Source organism: Vombatus ursinus, unplaced genomic scaffold (genome assembly GCF_900497805.2).
Source record: "Vombatus ursinus unplaced genomic scaffold, bare-nosed wombat genome assembly UNPS02014781.1, whole genome shotgun sequence".
In the NCBI taxonomy this organism is placed as follows: Eukaryota; Metazoa; Chordata; class Mammalia; order Diprotodontia; family Vombatidae; genus Vombatus; species Vombatus ursinus.
This window is the reverse complement of record NW_020954559.1, coordinates 23,994,435-24,009,729: the sequence shown is the minus strand read 5'-3', so window position 1 is coordinate 24,009,729 and position 15,295 is coordinate 23,994,435. Positions and strand designations below refer to the sequence as shown.

Genomic DNA, 15,295 nt, shown 5'->3' with positions numbered 1-15,295 from the left:
GAGAGAGAGAGAGAGAGAGAGAGAGAGAGAGAGAGAGAGAGAGAGAGCAAGAGAGAGAGAGAGAGAGAGAACAGTGTCATGAAAACCTAGAGAGAAGCATAGTTATGATTATGTTATTATATAGGGTGTTGTGTGTTACCTACACTTAACTATCTCATTTTTAGATTTCCAAAGAATTCAGAGTATTTATATTTGTCATGAACATTCTTATTCTTTATTGTGTTTTTCTGTTCCCTATTTTTCCATTTCCTTTGGACTCCCTATCCACTAGACCATTTTTCCAAGCATGCTTACTTTCTCCACTAATAATTAAAATTCAGGTTTTAAATTTATACCATGTAATGGCATTTGATGTGTTACTTGACTTCCAAATGTAAAAATAAATAATTTATTAACTGCCATTTGGTAAATGGGAGCAAATTCAACTTCCTTAGTTGAGATTTTTACTCCCAGAGAGTAGTTTATGGGTATAATTTTGCTTCACTTGACTGGGTGATGACATCATCATTCTTGAAAAAGTTAATCCAGGCCATTTGTTCACTAGGAAAGTACAATAGGAAGCAGAGGAAAGGTCAGAGAAAAGGAATTTCCTGAGTTGAGTTACTATCTCTAGAATGAATAAATAAACCAGGTGAAAAATTTTTATACTCACTCATGTCTTCATTGGTATGCAGCACATGAAAGTTGGAAGAGGCATGTTGCCAGTGCTAGAGAGATGTAAAAGGAGACAAGGCAGAAAATAGCTAAACACTTAATTATAACTCCATTGACGTACAGCTTTATTGGATTTTAGAGGAATGGTTTGGAAAAAAAAAATGTTTCCTATTTAACTAAAAAAGAAAAGCCCTTTGATAACATCCAAAGTTAGGTAAAAAATAGGTATAGTCTTATCTAGATAACTTTTTTGTCTGTCTTTTGGTATTAACTCTTAATTAAATCTTATTTTTCCTGTGGCACTCCTTATGAAAGAGAAGGATCTTTGTCCAAGACAATTCCAAAGGACTTGTGATGAAAAATGCTATCCATCTTCAGAGAAAGAACTGATGAAGTCTGAGTGCAGATCTAAGCATACTAATTTTTTTAACTTTTTTTGTTTTTTTGGTGGGGGAGGGGAGTCTGTTTTTTCTTTCTCCACATGGCTAATATGGAACTATGTTTTCTGTGCATATGTATAACCTATATCAAATTGCTTGGTGCCTCAGGGATGGGAGAGAGGAAGGAGGGAAAGAGAGAGAGAATTTAGAATTCAAAATGAAAAAGAAAAAAATGTTTAAAATTGTTTTTAAATGTAATTGGAAAAACAATAAATATTATTAAAGGGAGCAAAAAAAAAATAGAAAGAAAAGGCTCATTGGAGTAAGGAACTGGGAGTAAGGGAACACAACTACAGCTCAATAGATTATTCCCATGGAGGGTCATAGAGGCTAAGTTGACTTGCCTAGAATGACTAGACCATTCAAGAATCAAGGTCTGAGCCCTTGACTCCAGTTATACCTCTCTGTTCAGAATACATGTAAACCTCTCTTTTTCCATGGTATTTTAGGGGAAAATATTTTATGTGGCCTAGGAAGTTGAATTCTTTACCTTTTTTTTTTTAGCTTTTCAATCACAGGAAAAAAGTTTTCTACTTTTTTCTTAGTAGGAAAATATTTCATAAGTCCTCAGTTATCAGTGTACAGGCATTTATTTATCACCTACTATGTGCCAGGCACTATGCTAATGCTGAAGACACAAAGAAGGGTAAAAGCCAAAACAAAAAACCAGCCCCTGCTTTCAAGGATTTCACAGTTTCTGAGAAATACTGTGATTTTACGGTATTTTAGAGTCAAAACACTTATATGAATTCAGTCACTTACTCATGTGAACCCCTCTGGCACATGTTTCAGTCTCATGACAAAGTTGTTTTTTTTTGTGCGGTCACTTTAATGTTTTATCTATTTATTCTTTTGCAGTCAGACCTCATATTCTCTTGGTCTTGTAACTTGGATTCATTGAGGAAAGGTTGCCAGTTGAGAGGAGTCCAGTAAAGTATCCTCAGACTCCATTCATTCCCAGTGGCCCTAGTAATGAAATGTAATCTTATGGAATTGGAAAGTAATTAGTAACACTTCCAAATTATTTTTCTTCCTTAAATCTTCAGTGTGAATCTTAAATTGTTCTGCTAAAAAATAAAATAAAAAGACCTAAACTTATATTAGTTCCTATTATGAAAATTAGCCATGTCTTGGGTTATTAGATAACTCTGAACTCCTAAATTCACCTTATTACAGAACTTAGAACATAGATACACCTAATAGTTTAATCTTGCTAAAATATCATTATCAAATTTAGGTTACCCTTGCATGAACTGAGAGAAATCTGTCACTCAGTTTTGCCTTTGAAATACAGTAATGCAATATATAAATAATCGCAACCACAAGACACCATTTAAGCATAGCACTTGAGATAAGGTCAAAGAGCCTTTGGGAACCAACTCTGGGATTGTGGCCGGTTGAAACTGAAATAATTTTATCTTGTGCTGATCATTAGGTGAGAGTTTCAAGGTAAATCAGATGAGATGCTATGGAAAACTTCCTTGTTGGTGAGGAAACATTTCATGGTCACAAGAGGAATTTGTCTAGCTAAGATGTTCCTTTTCAGCTTTGCAGTGGTATCCACACTAACAGTAAGAATGATCAAAATGTATCCTCTGATCCATGGGCCCAAAATAAAACCTCTATGACTCAGTGTTACCATTTTAAAAATGAAAAGGAACCATATTGAAAATTAAGCATACCTTTAAATAATTAGATAATTTAAAATGCCAGAAAAAAATAGAAAAGGATATAGACTTACTTTGATCAACGCCGTGTTGCTAGCCACTTCTTAGAACTTCATACCACTATCCCATTCTCGTTGTATTTGAACTCTGGGATTAAAGGAGAAATATAGCATGCTTTTTACCCTTGTGGAGTTTGAACTTTAATTGAAGACTTAAAGGTATGAAATAACAAGGAACAATACAAGAGAGAGTATAATTCAGGTCCAAATTGTGAAATATCATTGTAAATGCTGTAAGGGAAGGAGATCAGTGAAGACTCCAATGGACAGAAAAGCTTTCAAGTGAAGGTAGCACTTGGACATTAACAGCTTTGAATAGGCTATGAATAAATGGAATGGAAGACACAAGCCATTCTAGGCAAAGGACACAGTGGAAGGCAGCACAGAGATGTGAATGAGCATGTTTTCTATGGGCATTAAGGAGACTAGAGCAGGGTGTGTTAGCGGAAAAAGAGAAATGTTTTGTTAAATCAAATGGGGCATGATTAGGGAGATTCTGGATCCCTAAGCAGCAGGCTTTGGCCTCCAGCAGTGAGTAACCAGGGCTTTTGAAAGGTTTTTGAATAGGAGAGGGAGATGAGAAAAATGATGTTTGAGGAAGAATAATTTTGCAGTTTTGGATTTGTGTCAGGAAGATGATAATGAGGGAAGGCAGCCAGAAGTCCTTTGCAATAATCTAAATAACTTAGATATGAAGTGATCCCCCTTGTGTAAGGAGCATTTAAAGTAGTGATTTACAGAAACAGTATTCTGGTAACCTCTCAAAGATACACACACACACACACACACAAAGACACGTAGTTCACAATATTTTTGAAATTCAACTGAAAAATTCAAATCAAGAAATATTTATTAATTATTAAATGCAAAGCATTGTGATTGGTGCTGAGGATATAAAGACAAAATAAAAAATAGTTCTTTTCCTCAATGAACTTTTTTGTTGGGGGTTAAACTTTATTTATATGGAAAATAAGTGCAAGATGATTTGAGGAGAGGTGAGCATAGACACCTAGGGAATCAGGAGAGGCTCTCTATTGGAGGTGGATTCTTGGGGTGGTACTTCCTTTATATGGATAACTAAGTGCAAATTGATTCGAAAAGGGTGAAAACAAAAATAAGTAGGGGATCAGGAAAGGTTTCCTGTGGGAAATGCAATTAGAAATGAGCCTGGGAGGAAGCTCAGGATTCTAAAAGGCAGAGAGGAGGAAGAAAGGAATTCTAGGGTGTAGGGGTGGCCACTGCAGACACAAAGGCCGGGAATGGAAAGCCAAATCAGATTACAGCAAGTAGGCCAGTATGACTGGAAGTTAGAGTGTATAAAGAGGAGTAATGTGAAATAAATATGGAAAGGTAGGTTGGGACCAGGTTGAGGGGCTTTAAATGCTCAACTGAGCAGTTTTAAATTTTATCCTAGAGGTACTAGGAAGCCATGAATAATTCTTGAGCAGTGACATGGCCAGACTTGTGCTTTATGAATATCCATTTTGTGGCTGTGTAGAAGCACATTTGGAGAGGTAAGAGGCTGAAACAGAAGCAAGGACACCTATTAGGAGGCTACTGAAGCATCGAAATCTCTTTCACCAAAAGTAAATATTAGAGTTCTCCATCTCTAGACCCATTATCTTGTAAAGTCTCAATCAAGTGAATTCTATGTATATTGCATATGACCATAACTTGACTAATTTCTACAAACTTCGTAAAGATGTTTGATCATTTTATAGTTAGACTATATCCATTGTTGATGTTCAGTTGGTTAACTCTTTGTGACCGCATTTGGGGTTTTCTTGGCAAAGATACTAGAGTGGTTTGCCATTTCCTTCACCATCTCATTTTACAGTTGAGGAAAGGAGGCAAACAGGGGGAAGTGACTTGCCTAGGCTGAAATAGCTACTAAGTGTCTGAGGCCAGATTTGAATTCAGGAAGATGAGTCTTCCTGACTCCAGGCCCAGCACTATATCCACTGAGCCACCTATCTGCCCAGACCACATACCTACAGATAAGGAAAAAGTAATTCACTTTCTTGCCTACATACTCACTTTACTCAAAGAAAATTACCCTTTGAGAAGATGTTTTTAACTTTTTTTGTGTTTGTCATAGATCCCTTGGACAGTCTGGTGAAACCTATGGACCCTTTTGCTAAATAAAAATTTTAAATATATAAAATACATAGCATTACAAAAGAAACTAAGTTACTGAAACATTTTTAAAACCAACTTTGCAGACTCCAAGCCAAGAACCCCTACTTTAAGTAGCAACAGCAGCAACAACAGACCCGGTTAGACTGGCTGCTAGAAGATGGGATTCAGTCCACATAGCTGGCATGGAGGTCTTCACTCTGGTCCCATGCTGGATTGGAAGAAATTCTCTGGGAACAGGTTAAGAGTGTTAAAAGTTTAAATGAGCTCCCATAAGTGCTGAGCAGGTTCCTATCTGTCATGCTCTTAGTGAGGCAGAGGTTGTAACAGAGTGGGATGGGTGTCAACCTTGTGTTAAAAGGAATACAGAATCTCATTTAGATATATTCTGATAAAGCAGTGTTTCTTAGCTCACCTTAAAATAGCTGTTACTGAATTATTATATGATTTAGAAGAAAAAAAGGGTTGAAATCTGAAATGCTGACCTGTTTTTCTCAAAAGTTTAAAATATTTGTCATAGCTTTATTTTTCATTATCCAATCTCAGGCTAAAAGATAATATTAATAAATCAGTTACTGATCACATTTAGCATATGTACATTTCAAATAAAAAAAAAGTAAGAGTTTCTCATCGTAAGGTCAAAGTAAGGTGTAGTTGTTTATTTCTTTCCTGAACTTAGAGAAATAATGGAGAAATTAGAAAGGATCATTGGTGATAACTGATGCAATTTCTTTCTTCCACAGGTGCTGTACAATTTGTTCAAGTCTTTTTGCCAGATGAAAACAATTGAGACTATTGATGTGTTTGCTGGAATCGCTAAGTTCTTTGTGGTGGGAATCGGCGGGATAGTGATCGGAATCTTGCTGGGCTTTATAGCAGCATTTACCACCCGTTTCACGCACAATAGCCGAGTGATTGAGCCACTCTTTGTCTTCCTATACAGCTACTTATCATACATCACAGCAGAAATGTTTCACTTCTCAGGCATCATGGCGTAAGTACTGGGGGGAAAAAGACCCTGATAACTGGGGGAGTGAAACAATACAGACTAAATTTCATATTCTAGGTGAAATAAAAAAAAATCATGCAATTGAAATAGATTTGTTTTTAGGACTTTTTTTTTTTTGCAGTGGGGAGGGGCAAGGCAATTGGGGTTAAGTGACTTGCCCAGAGTTACAGAGCTAGTAAGTGCTAAGTGTCTGGTCTGAGAACGGTTTTGAACTCAGGTCCTCCTGACTCCAGGACTGGTGCTCTATCCACTGCGCCACCTACCTGCCCCTTTAGAACAACTTTTAAGAGCATTTAAAAATTTCAGTACCTTCTCTTATCTTCCCTTTTTGTGACAAATAAGTAAAACAATTTACATGCTTAGCTAAACTAAAATACAAAATTCCAAAGTTCCATAGTGAAAAATAGCATAAAGGTAATTTCCTTGGGTATACATGAGGTGGGATTATAGGACAATATTATAATTTTTAGATAAATAAACCAGAACATCTATACTGAAATGAGTCATCTCTTCAAGCAGTGGCCATAAAAGGCTCCACTTTTATTATAATGATGCTTCCATTACTTAAGTAATTTTGGAACTTCTAAAATTTCCATTTAAGGCTGTGGCACAATTTCTAAATATTCTTAATATGTCAAATATTAATTTATAGATGGGGGTTGGTGTGGGTATTGGAAGGAATAGAAAGGCAATAGTCATTTGTATCCAAGTCTGTTAAAAGGAGGTGGGTGATCATGCTGAGGAATTTTTTGTTTGTTTGTTTGTTAAATAAGTAACTTTTTGTGTGAGTATAAAATAACAAGATGGATTTTCTTTTCTCGCTCATAAATTGTTCCTGAAAACATTTTTTTTCTTTAAAAGGAATTGCTAAAATGTTTTGGAAAACACTAGTACCTTTAGAATAAGTGTCAAGACCCCAAAGTGACTACTTTGGAGCACTATACTCTTATAGATATTTAGGTTCTGGTAGTTATAATGTCAATTCAATACTTTATAATCACAAATTGTGTATCTCAAATGATGACTAATCTTTCATGAAAAGCAAGAAAGACTTGGCCAGTGTAGACATAACTCTGATTGTTTGGTTAAGTTTCCTGCCAACATTTGTTATAAAGATTCTTTTTCTATCATATTTTGCCTAAAGACGTTTGTTGCTGCTGTTCTTTCCCCTTGCCACTTTTGCACTATCATTATTGGAATGTGACTTAATCATTACATTTTGCTACTGTGGCTAAAAACCTCAAACTCACGACACAAATGAGAGTGAGACCCATTATAATGAGCTCAAAGTTTTGCATGGTTTTTTGTTTCAGAGATGAATCTAAAAAAAGCAACATATTAATCCAGTTTGACCCAGTAATGAAATGTTCCATCTCTTCCTCCTCGCTGCTATTCATATAATTTGTATAGCTTCCAGCTTCGTTCTTGTTCTTTGACCTATGTCATTGAAAGCATGTGATCAGGTGGCTACAGTGTCTCTAAAGAGAGGACAGCCCAACTTTTGAATTTTCTAAGGATTTTTTTTGTGAGAACATTGAATTGCAGAAAGCGTATTCACTGTATTCCAGCCTGGGCAGTATTGGTGTGAAGATTTAAAGCAGCCAGAGACTTCAATGCCCTTATCAGCATGGCTTGTGTGCCAATTTTCCCAGCCAATGGAAAGAAATGGGGCCAGAGACTATCCAGATGAAATGTAGGGGAGGAGATTGGTGGAATTGGATTGAGGCCTATTCACTGCCCAGAAACTCTGTGATAACTGGGGACACTGAGTGAGGAAGATATTTACTGCTTTGTGTCATGTGCTCTCTGAGAGTAGATCTTCCTGGTTTATGAGGTCTAAAGGAATTTAGAAATTAGGCTGAGATAAGGACAAGTTTTTCTTCTTCTGTTTTCTTAAATTGTTGTCATATACTCTTTTTTAAAAATTTTATTTTAGACTCAAACACCAGAACACAAATACAGAATAGAGAAAAGGAAAAAAAAAAGTATCAAAAACTTAAATATTGGCATTTAATTACAAAGTTAAAAAAAGAAAAAAAAGCATGTCATGTGCATATGTTGCCATGTATTCTTAAGGCATCTTCTGGAATTTGTAACTATGTGAAAAAGTGTATTGTAAAAAAAAAAAAATACCAAAACAACCCTACTATTTTCAAATGAATAAAATTGCTGTCCAGGGTACTTTAAAATAAATTGGCCCCTGAATTTGAATTTTCCCTAAGTTTGAAGGATTTTTGTGTGTGCAGTTATTATGAATGTTCATGATAATGCTTTAACAAACTAAATGTTTAAAAGACTTATTTGCATCTAAATGCATGCACTTAACTGAATGGCATTTTTATGGACTGTTGTAGAGTCTAGGTATTTTTCCAGACCCAGGTATATATGATACTTTCCTGTAATATAAGTCAGAAAGGTTTCCTTTCAGCCTTTAGAGCGTGTTGTGCACATACCCACACATATAATTACTATTTGAAACTAGAAATTGGGAGCTTGGTTTAGTGATAAAAAGTAAAATTATAAATGCATGTGTACAAACTTCATGAAAGATGTAATAACAACTGGTTTCTATTGATTATTAGTTGAGTTATATCTGTTCCTCCAGGCTATGTCTTATATGCTATTTAGCAAGAGATATCTGATGCCTGTTTTCAACAGAAAACAAGATCAGTTATTTTCAAAATGATTCTTGGTGATCTTGTTCATTCCTTTGAAAAAAAAACAGTTCAAATGTAAAATAATTTAAACTTAATCTCTTGTCTAGGCTTAGGAAAGCTTTCATTATAGGCTTTAGGCCATGTAAGGGAGATGAATGGCTGAATGAAAAAGTATTTACTCAGTTCTTACTTTGTGCCAAGCGTGGTGCTAAGTGCTGAAGATAGAAATAGGAAAGTGGCAGTCCCTGCTCTGAAGGAGCTCACATTCTAATAGGGTGATGCAGCACATATAGAAGGGAAAGCTGAATGCGCATGGCAAGGCCCAGGATGAACTAACTTCCTTTCCTTTTTTGCACTATACTTCCCTTCCCCAATAAGACTATACCAGGATAGGTTGTTGTATCATAAAAGTTTGTGTATGTGTGTATATACATGCATGCTGAGTATCCTAAAAGTCACCCACACAGAGGTGTGTGTGTATGTGATTTTTACATATACATCTCTCTGTATGTATAAATATAATCTGTAGATATAGACATGTCTCTGTGTATGCATGTATATATATTTAGGTGTGTGTATGTTTGTGTACATATAGTAGGTACACAACACATAAACTTGACCTGATTTTCTAAAGAATAATGCTGGGTAGAGTTAGGGAAGAATTGTCTTAACTACATTTAAACAAACTCTCCTAGCAGTTAGCTACACCAATTAAGTTTCCCCCAAGGAATGATCACCATACTGAGGAAAGTAGGAAGATTTCTCTCTTTGAAGAGATTATACTGTCACCCATGCCCTCTAGGTTTTATGGGTTGAGACAAACAATTAATAGTGATTCCTCATAGATCACATATGTAACTTATCAACATTCCTAAGAATATCAATGTAAAAAGTTACTCCCATTCTCTCTTCTTTGCATAACAAGCATTTCTATAATCATGGAGGAGAATCAGATCATTTGACATCCTTCATTCTATTCTTCAGCTGAGTAGTATAATTAATACATACTGCCCAAAGGAGACCAATACATGGTACTCAATGCTGTTTGAGGGCCAATGAAAAGATATTTTTTATTTTGAGATGTACCTGAATCTATGTCTATGATAGTTTCTTACAGCAGTCTACCCCTCTCTCATCCCATATACTACAGGAGAAATGAGTATCAGCTAATTCTTTTTTGTGATATGTTACATATATATGTGTATAAATTAAAATATGCTCATATATACATATATCCATGTGTATAAAGATGTGTGTGTGTGTATTTTTTGAGACTGTATTTCTCTATGTTGCCTAGGCTAGCCTAGAAGCCAGTCACGACTCCTGTAAATTGTCATGGAAGCTTTGACCTGCCCCGTTTCTGACTTGGGTTAATATGCCCCTCCTTAGGCGGCCTCACAGCCCTGCACTTTCAGGGCCCCACCATATTGGTGGTTGACTTTGTATAAACACATGATCAGCTTTAGCTCTACAGTAACTCAGAACTCTAGAACTCAAGTGGTCCACCAGTCTAAGCCTCCTCAGTAGCAGGGACTATACACGTCCCACTATGCCTGATGTGATATATTATTATTAATAATTTCTTAAAATTACTACTTTTGCTCAAAGTTTTTTTTTAAACATTTACTTATTTTACCCAACACTCTCAAGGCTGAGAAGAAAATACTACCAGGGAAATAAATCCTTTACGTGATGTCCAAACTTCCATTGAAGAACCTCTTTCTCCATACTTAGCTAGGCTAAAAACAGAATCACAGGATCACAGGTTGGAAGAGAACTTAGTGGCTATCTTTCTAAATGTTACCTGTGTTATTGGGAATCCCCTCATAACATGTCTGACTAGTGACTATCTAGCCTTTGCTTGAAGACTTCTGGTGGAAAGGGGAAGCCCCAGTCTCCCAAGACAATTTATTGCTGGGTTTGTACTTGAAGACTTTCCAGCGTGGTTAGGATTTATTAGTAGTTAACCCTTGTCATTGGTTTGGATAAAGCTATCTATGATATGCTTATCAGATTTTCAGGTAATAGAGTTGGCACAGTCTTCAGAAACTGAAAACCACCTCTATGCCCTGGTAAGAAAATGTAGGAGGAATTTAATAAAAGATAAAATATGCAAAAATAAAAATAGCATTAATGTTTAAGTTTATATTAATTTATACTCTTTTCTAGGCATATAGGTGGTACAGTGGATAGAGTACTGGGCCTGATGTCAGGAAGACTTATCTTTGTGAGTTCAAATCTGGCCTCAGACACTTAATAGCTGTGTGACCCTGGGCAAGTCACTTAACCCTATTTGCCTCAGTTTCCTCATCTGTAAAATGAGTTGGAGAAGAAAATGGCAAACCGCTCCAGTATCTTTGCTAAGAAAACCCCATAAGGGGTCACAAAGAGTCAGACACAATTGACATGAATGAAAAACAACAATATATATATCCTTATGAAAGGAGAGCTGTTTTATACCTCCACCTGAATTAATGCAAAATAATCAGTATAAGTATATGATTAAATATTAACTGAGAAACAGTGGTTCATGGTCTATGATCTGTTTCAAAGATGTGCACATCTTTGATTGAGTCAAGAAAGGAATAGCTTGTTGGCTAACTAAATAAGCTAATCACATCTCTAGGGACTTTTAATAGTTGGAGAAATTTCAGCAGAAGTTATCCTAGCAGGGGCCAGTAGAGTGGTAGAAAATCCTGTGATGACGGATTCCTGAGAAGAAATTGCCATTAGAGAGGAAAGAGCAAGTTGTTTTTCTTTCCTACCCCCATGACCAAGTGATGAGCTTGTAAACTCCCAAAAGTCAAAAGATTTTGAAGCAATGTAACCAGAGCATCCGCAGCTGATGGCAACATTAACATTAGGAGCTGAAAGACTAAGTACAAAGTAGACATGCCGAGGAAAGGCAGCTTTAGGACTTTGTAAGGGCACTGACCCTAAAACCCCAACCGAGAACTACAATTAAGAGAAATTTCGTGGAGACTCTATGAAAGGAGAAAATTATTTACAGGAGCTAGGTAGCCTTTTGGCTCCATATGCTCTTAAAATTTGAGGCCACTCCCCAGAGATGTTGTGTGTGCAAGTGGAGAATATGCTCCCAGTTTGGGAAGATATTTTTGTAACAAATGACTTTGTTATACTGCATAGCAAATATTCTTTTGAAAAGCTAATTGAGCATCAAGAATAAGAATACTGGAAACCCCAGCCCTTCACAGTTACTCCTAGAACTCTATGGGTATGAATTAGGAAAGTAAGCCCAAGAAAGGTGCTTTACTTATATAAATATATGCATATATATTTGGAAGTTGGACTCCATTTTTATTTTTTGAAACAGTGCTAAATCCATTGTTACAAAGACAATACTAAGAAGTTGCTTAGCTGAAATATTTGAAAAGAAAGCCCTTTATATTCTAAGGCATACATGGGAATGATTTTAAATGATAGCCCCAAGTGATTAATTGACTTCTCATCAAATTAAAGCAAGATCTTCCAAATTGCCTTTACCCTTTCTCCATAAGAAGTGTTCTATTGTTCAGATCAGCATTATTCATTTCAAAGATGCTATTTGAAATTTTCTGAAAATAACTTGTTGGAATTACATGTGTTTGATCTTCTTTGTAATCTGAAGATTTTGAAGTAGGTGGTCATGGCAATGTTAAATTTTAGGAGCAGTCAGAGAAATTGAGGTTCTCCAGCTACTTTGTGACCTTTGCCACTGACAGCCTCTCTGAGCCTCAGAATCACATGATTTCAGAACAAGAATTCTCTATACAATGTACATGAAAACTGGTCATCCAGTTTTTGTCTGAAGACATCAAGTGATGTCTACTTCTTCAGGCAACCCATTTCACTAATTGTTGGTGAAGCCTATTAACATTTGTACAACTTTGAGCAATTTCAGTCCTATTTGGCTGGTTCTCTTGGGAGCCAAGCAAAACAAATCTAGTCCTTATTCCACATGATAGACTTATAAATGTTTAAAGACAACTATCATGTTGCAATTTGCTAAGTTTTTGCTTTTCTTGGTTAAACATTTGTCATTCCTTCAACTGATCCATAAAGGGCATGAATTCAAGGCCCTCCTGATTATCCTCTTCTGGACAATCTGTAGCTCATCATTTCCTTTTCTAAAATGTGACACCCGCAACTGAAGAGAAGGCCTTAGGTCTGACCAGGGTGGGGTATAGACACACCATGCCTATTTTAATTCAGACGGACATTTCTTCTCTATCATATCACATTGTTGACTTGTGAAATGTACAGTGCTCTAAAACTACTACATCTTTTTCAGGAAAAAACGATATCTAGCCAAGCCTCTCCCATATTGCATTTGTGAAGTTGACTTTTTGAATCCAAATTAATACTCTGTTAATCCTGATTAAATTTCATTAAATTTTAGCTTCAGCCCAACATTACAACTTTTCAAGATTACTTTGGATCCCGACTGCTATCTTCTGTTATTTGCAAATATGATAGGCATTCCATAGATACATAGACAAATGATGTTAAATAGCATGAGGACAAATATAGACACCCCTCCTCTCCCCTTCTCAGGGAGTTATATTGGAAAGTTCCTTCCAAGTTGACATCAGATCATTGCCATCAGTCCATTGAAATGTACTGACTTCTAGCTCATATCTTTACATCTTGTCCACATGGATAGGATGAGATACTTAGCAAGTGTTTTGCTGAAATCTAAGAAAACTACATGCACAGCATTCCCTTGAGTATAGTAACCTTGGCAGAAAAAAGAAAATTAGATTAGCTTGGCCTGACCTGTTCTTTATGAATCCATGTTGATCGTTGTGACCATTTCTTTCTTTTACTAGGTGTTCATTAACCATATCTCTTTAATAATACATTTTATAGTTTTGCCAGGAATCAAAGTCAAGTTCATTCATCTGCTCATTTGTACATATGCTGTAGACCAGGGGTGAGGAACCTGCGGCCTCGAGGCCACAGGTGGCCCTCCAGGTTCTCAAGTGCAGCCCTTTGACTGAATCCAAACTTCACATATCAAATCCTTTTGTTTTGTGAAGTTTGGATTCAGTCAAAGGTCCCATTTGAGGACCTAGAGGGTCACATGTGGCCTGGAGACTGCAGGTTCCCCACCCCTAACTCTTCCAATTTTTGAAAAATAAGACATTTGCCCTTGTCCTATCCTATGGTAACTCTCTCAATAGAATGGCTTTCAAAAGTTACTGACAGGTGCTAAACTGTCACATCTGATTATTTTTTCATTATTCAAAGATGTAGTTCATTGGGACTAGGTGACCTGAATTCATCAAAGGTGGCTAGGTGCTATCTTGGTTATCAATTTTCTATTGACCATATTTGCTCTTTCCTGTCTAGTCCAAAGACCATTCCTCTTGCCCGAGAAAATGGAAGGAAAATTAGAACAGATTGTCCCTCTGTCTGTCTTCAGTTAGCATTGTTCCACTCACTCCAAACAGTAGTCCTATTCCTTCTTTGATCATCCTCTTTTCAATGTAGCCACAAAAAATCCCTTTTTTTCTTATGCTGCAGTTCATTCTGATCATTAGCACTCCTGACACTAATTTTATAGGATTTTTCCAACTTTTTTTTTAATCTTCTATCTACCCTTATGTCTATTTTCTATACGTGTCCTTAAAATTTTTTTCAGATAGTTGATGGACATCCACATGCGTCTCTTTAGACAACTCCCTTTTTTTCTTCTGATCAGAATTTTTAAACATCTTTAAATTTCATTGCTGACAGATTCCACTATCTCCTGGTCTGATTTCTCCTGTAGAATTTTATTCCCTGAAATCATATCTCTGTTTTCTCCCAATCCATAGAAATCTGCTCTTCCAAAGTCTATAGTTTATGTCATAGTCTATGTCAAAGCTCACTTCTCCTGCTCCATTACAAATTCTACCGTGGAGTATTCATTTCCAGGTGGCACAGGGGATAGATTGCTGGGCCTAAGAGTCAGAAAGACTCAAACTCCTGAGTTAAAATTTGGCCTCAGACACTTACTAGCTGTGTCACCCTGGGCAAGTCATTTCACCCTGTTTGCCTCAGCTTCCTCATCTATAAAATGAGCTTGAGAAGGAAATGGCAAACCACTTCAGTATCTTTGCCAAGAAAACCCCAAAAGCGGTCATGAAGAGTCAGATACAATTGAAAAAAAGACTAAACAACAAAATTCACTTCATTCCACAGTTCTTATCATCTCTTTATTTAAAAACAAATATAAAGTTTGATGATTTTTTTTATATCACTGTCATTCGACAGTCTACTTCCCCTTGCCATTAAAGTCTCCTTTTGTGACAAAGAAAAATTTTTACCAAAACCAGTCAACAAAATAACTTCAACTCACAGCATATGCACCATTCTGCCCCTGTTGTCTCACCATTGCTCTATTGAGTGAAAGAAAGTGTGTTTCAGCATCTGACCTCTGAGACCAAAATTGTTCATTGCAATTAATCTGAATTCAGCTGCTTTTTAGTGTTGTTTTTGTCTATGTTATTAGGACATTATTTATATTATCCTGGTTCTGCTTTTTTTCTTTCTGTACTTAGTCATTGAAGTCTTCCCATATTTTTCTACTGCCTCTTAGTAATTGTTCCTCTCAGTACAAAGATGTTGCATAGGCGGCACCAATGAGTTATTCCATAAAGCCTTCAAGAACCCAAGATCATTCTCCTAA

The 15,295-nt window shown here is 36.3% G+C and overlaps 1 protein-coding gene across 1 annotated transcript in view; it reads left to right on the top strand.

Moving 5' to 3' along the window:
* LOC114046305 (sodium/hydrogen exchanger 2) overlaps positions 1-15,295 on the top strand; it is a 113,723-nt gene that overhangs the window by 33,239 nt on the left and 65,189 nt on the right. Inside the window, exon 3 of the mRNA XM_027866606.1 lies at positions 5,700-5,950. Within this exon, the coding sequence (XP_027722407.1) occupies positions 5,700-5,950 (251 nt within the window). The remainder of the gene's footprint in view (positions 1-5,699; positions 5,951-15,295) is intronic.